A 4835-nucleotide genomic window follows, 5' to 3' on the forward strand; every position below is an offset into this window, starting at 1 on the left:
AGAGGGGAGGAGGGAGGAGAGGGGAGGAGGGAGGAGGGAGGAGAGGGGAGGAGGGAGGAGAGGGGGAGGAGAGGGGGGGGGGGGGGTGGTGGGAGGGGTTGACAGAACGTCAACTCAAAAGTTTGATAAATATTATATCCTAGCATTTGACAAAAATTATTCGAAAATCACATTTTTTCTTTTTTTTTCTTTTCCTACTGATTATTCTTTAATCTGGTCCGGAAATTCGGATTCAAGGGATTTATTTTTATGAATAACCGTGCTATTTTGTACTTACCATTAATGCGCAATCCAAATGTTTTTTTTAAAACAACAAACAAACACGTGCGCATCATACCACGCCCCTGGTGATTCAAATCAAGACATGTACACCAAACACGTCCTCAATACACTAATACATAGATATATATATATATATTGTTTTTGTGGAAGTCAAGTCAAATTAGGGTTGCTATAACTCTTCAAAAGATATTATCCTTGCACATGGGCAAATTCCTAGAGAGCTACAAAAAAAGATACTTTACCAAATTTGATTGATAGAATATAATGTTTTTTGAGGGGTAAAATAAAAAAATTGTAAAGAAAAAAAAAATCTTAAAAATCCTGTTTTGTACTTAAATCTAAAGTTGAGTTCCGGTCGTGGGATTGCATTTTGAAAGAAACGGGGTGGATCGATCAAAAAAGTTTGATCATCTAGCATATATACATGCAAGTATTGGTGTGAACGGGAATCATCAAAATGATAAGAAATTTGACCCAGTCTTGGTAAAGTTACAAGCACTGTACACACAAATATGTAAATGGGACTACACGTACATGTGGCATAAAAAATCTGTCCCGATTTGTATGCTGTTACATGCCATATTTAGAATATAAAGGCATTTGAAGAGCCATGCTTTTCATGGAACATGGTTTATCTGATGTTTTTCCACACTTGCATATCAACAATGATAACTCTCACAAATTATATTTCACCTATTCCCAGAACTCGACCTTCTCTTTTTGGTGTTGAATTCCCCATTTGCGTTGACTTCTATGTGTCTTTAACACCCGCGGCCGCCCTCACTCCGGGAATGGAGGGACCGCATGCGTGTTCCCAAATCTCTGGCTCGTAACAAAGAAAAAGATCTGCCCGTAGTGACTTTACACACCAGATTTATGGTGAAAAGGGGGAGGGGGAGGGGGAAGGGGGCGTGCTGGGAACATGCATATGCGTACCCTAAATAACACTGAGTGGGGGGGGGGGGGGGAGCTGACTTTAACATAAGAAAAAGGGGATCACCAATTAGGCATTGTTTGCTATATAGAGTGTACAATTAGCTACAATTAAGTAGTGCAGTCCTGCTTTAAGATTGCGATGTTAATTACTCCTAATTCCGTTAAAATGGGTACCAAAATAATGGTAATTGATTCTCTTTTGTATGACACCACACATGGTGGTTGAAGGCTGCCTCAATTATTACTTGTAAAATACTTTTTCATCAATTTCTTTTATAGGATTAAGGGGTAATCGCTTTAAATTTAAAAACAAAATTGGACCTTCGACTGTGCGTAATTTTACAAATTGAAACAGAAGCAATTTTCAAAAATCAAGTTTGATTGTAATTCATTAAAAGGTTCTCAGAACATTAGCAATTTTTCATATACATGTTTGCCCCTTTAATCTTTGACCTCATGACCCCAAAATCTAATCAGTTCATTGGCTTCGTACAGGTCTAGTGTTTGATGGTAATCCGTCCATCGGTTCTAATGATAGTGTAATCACAAGCTATTTGTGCATACATAATGATCCCTGTGATCTTTGACCTTGTGACCCCAAAATCTAATCAGTTCATTGGCTCTGCAAGATACTATGACCCAAGTTTGGCGGGAAGCCATCAATTGGTTCTTGAGATAACCCGATCACGAGAAAGGGACGTAGGATGGACGGACAATCCTAAAACATAATGCCTCCGGCTACTTTGTAGCAGATCGAGGCTTAAAACAACAGCTCAGAAATATTTTGTATTATTAGAAAATCTTTCAAATAAACGGGGTGTGCTTTGTGTGGTATGGTAGTGGCAGGCAAATCCCTCTTTTCTGACTTTGGCCCTCGGCTTAATGGGACAATTGGTCATTACGCAATAAAGTTATAGAGCCATTAGAACGCCCACACATAGAAAGCAGGTATGTGAACAATATTACCTATTAAAGCTAGCTTCATGCCAAGTTTGATTGCATTGGCCATACAGGGTCTACAGCTAGGGTGTATGTATGTTGACTTGGCCACCAGAAATGGTGCTCCCAATGACTAACATGTTCTTGGTAGGTGAAAACTATGAAAACTATGCACAAATTATTTGGCATTATGTGTCTTGCCGATAGATTGGCACACTGTGACAGCATGGCTGAGGGAATGCGGTGCAGCAACACGCTTCTTACAGGGAAGCTGAGAGGATGAGGAAGCTCTGGCATATCCATGCTCCACAACAGCTTCTTGTTTGGTTGGTCGACCCCCTGTCAAGCGTCTCCTCCCCCCAAGCTTTACTCTTCTTCGCCCAATGGCTGTGGGCTGCACCCCGATGCTTGGACCAGACACTTGCATTCCTGCTACCTTGGGCTTAACCTTGCGCCTGGCAAGATTAATGCCGCTATATCGGCCAAACATTCTGATGGCTGAGACAAAGTTGTTTTTTGTCTTCAGACGCCCATATGATTTCAACATTGCCTTGAAAGGCTCGGCAAATGTGTCTGGATCTTGCTGAAGCTTCTCCTCCATCTCCTTGAACATTTTGTGGACTCCTTTCACAAGGTTCTCAGATTCTGGAGCTGAAAAAGAAGTAAAGAATACTATGAAGTGGCCAAATGGAAATGAATTTCTAATATTAATGTCTAATTTGTTTGCACATATTTGTAAAGAATTTCTTAAAGGAAAGAAAACAATTTCATTTAATCATGTGTGGTTAGTTTTGGGGCAGGAAAAAATAGGTCTCATATTTTGCACATATGAGGAATGTATAGCATTTGTACTTAAATATTATGTCAAATTCTGTGATTATTGAATATCTCCTATGTTTGGGTTATACGCCACAACAACAATTATATGAATGTGGGTATCATTATGATAATAATTAAAAATTGTAGGGTTTGGGTAATGATTCAGTCTTTGAACCAATTGCTTCAAACAGATATTCTCTCTGAATATTGCATTAAATGGCTTTATACATGGAATGTAATGCAGTGGTTTAGGGAAAGTCTAAATAAATAAGAAACTAGATAGCTCTTTGACTGCGTGCAGTCGGAAATGATGCCTCCGCCATAGAGCGATTTTACAAACCAATTTAACCAAAACAAGCAATTTTAAAAATTGAGGTTCTCAGAATATCTTGTTTACAAACTATTTTTCATATACATGTATGACCCTTTGATCTTTGACCTCCTCTTTGGTAATCCATCAATCGGTTCTTGAGATAACGGGCTCACGAGACAACCCAGTAAACATAATGCCCATGGCTACTTTGTAGCGGAGGCATAAAAACAAAGACAAGGTATAGTATATATCATCTATCAATTCAACAAAATCCACATAAAACTATTTTAAAAAAAAAAAGGAGATGTACTAGTACTTACTGTTTTATACTCAGAAGATATCCAAGCAATCCCTCGTAATTAATGGTTTAAGGTGTAATTGTCGTTTTAGAATGAAAATAAGAATGTAAAGAGTTAATTCATGCTCATGAATAAAAACAATGTCAACAAATCATGCAAATTCAGGAAAACTTGTCAGGCATTACACTGTATATGAAACAGACAATGTCGTTGTTGTCGTTGTTGTTCTTGTTATTTCCGAAATCAGATAAAAATATATTACATAGTAAAATATACAAAATGAAATATTGGTGGAAAGCCCAATTCAGCAATGTTTATAGAACACTACTGTTCTTCCCTGGGGTCCTTACACTACAATATTAACATAAAAGCGACATAAAGCAGAATAGAAAAAAAAACATAATACAAGTTTTTTTAAATACCAAAGTAACATAATTCAAAAATAACATGTGTAGTTGTTAATCATTCTGCAGTCTCATATGTAATGATCTGTAGGTGGAAAACAATTCACGCACGTAATACAATTTAAAATGAAAGTCATATCTATTTAACCATTCAGCATCCCATATGTATTTTCCTTGAGGTTTTAATGATTTTCTACATGCGTAATGTTTGACTAAACTTGGTAAAATTTTCAAAAATATATACATATTCTTAGGACTCGTAAGCCATAAGCGTATTCCATTTCTATTTTCAGTGAAAAACTGAAATACATGTATGTTTAAAGAGGAGACACAAAAGAAAACATCCCTGTGTTCAGTAATTTAATTTTTGAATTGAATATATTACATATTATGCTAAATGGTTAAATTGTTTGCATAAACGTATAATCGTAACAATGAGAAAATAAACTTTTCAGTTGAAAGCGATACTTACATTTGGAAGAGCTGTCTCCATGAAGACGTCTGTCGAAGGCGTTATGCAAGTCCCTCTGAGTCTGTAGACTGTCCACACGGACAAGTTGGGAATCCTGCATTTCACTATGATGTGTGACCAACGTTGTCTCTTGCAATTCTGGCACATCTGCCATGGGCTCCTGGGACTGAAGAGGATCCATCCATCCTGATAGGACATTGTCGACACCTGGAATTCAATTGATAAACACATGTAGTTCTATTCAAATGTTTATCATGCAGCACTGATTACAATGAGTGTGAAAGATAAGATTTGGTAAAATATGAGAGAGAGAGAGAGAGAGAGAGACTGGTGCTGCAGCTGTACATGATCAAGACATTGATTGAGGAATA

At 37.5% G+C, this 4835-nt stretch overlaps 1 protein-coding gene across 1 annotated transcript; it reads right to left on the reverse strand.

The window, feature by feature from the left end:
• Positions 1-1834: 1834 nt before the first annotated feature.
• Positions 1835-4237, reverse strand: LOC115923335. The gene is made up of 2 exons (XM_030983793.1): positions 3610-4237; positions 1835-2808 (listed from the first exon to the last, which is right to left on the reverse strand). The coding sequence occupies exon 2, from the start codon at positions 2768-2770 to the stop codon at positions 2336-2338; it is 435 nt and encodes a 144-aa protein (XP_030839653.1). The 5' UTR covers positions 2771-2808; positions 3610-4237; the 3' UTR covers positions 1835-2335.
• Between the last annotated feature and the right edge of the window lie 598 nt (positions 4238-4835).

This window comes from Strongylocentrotus purpuratus, unplaced genomic scaffold, assembly GCF_000002235.5.
Source record: "Strongylocentrotus purpuratus isolate Spur 01 unplaced genomic scaffold, Spur_5.0 spur5_scaffold_13, whole genome shotgun sequence".
NCBI classification, from domain to species: domain Eukaryota; kingdom Metazoa; phylum Echinodermata; class Echinoidea; order Camarodonta; family Strongylocentrotidae; genus Strongylocentrotus; species Strongylocentrotus purpuratus.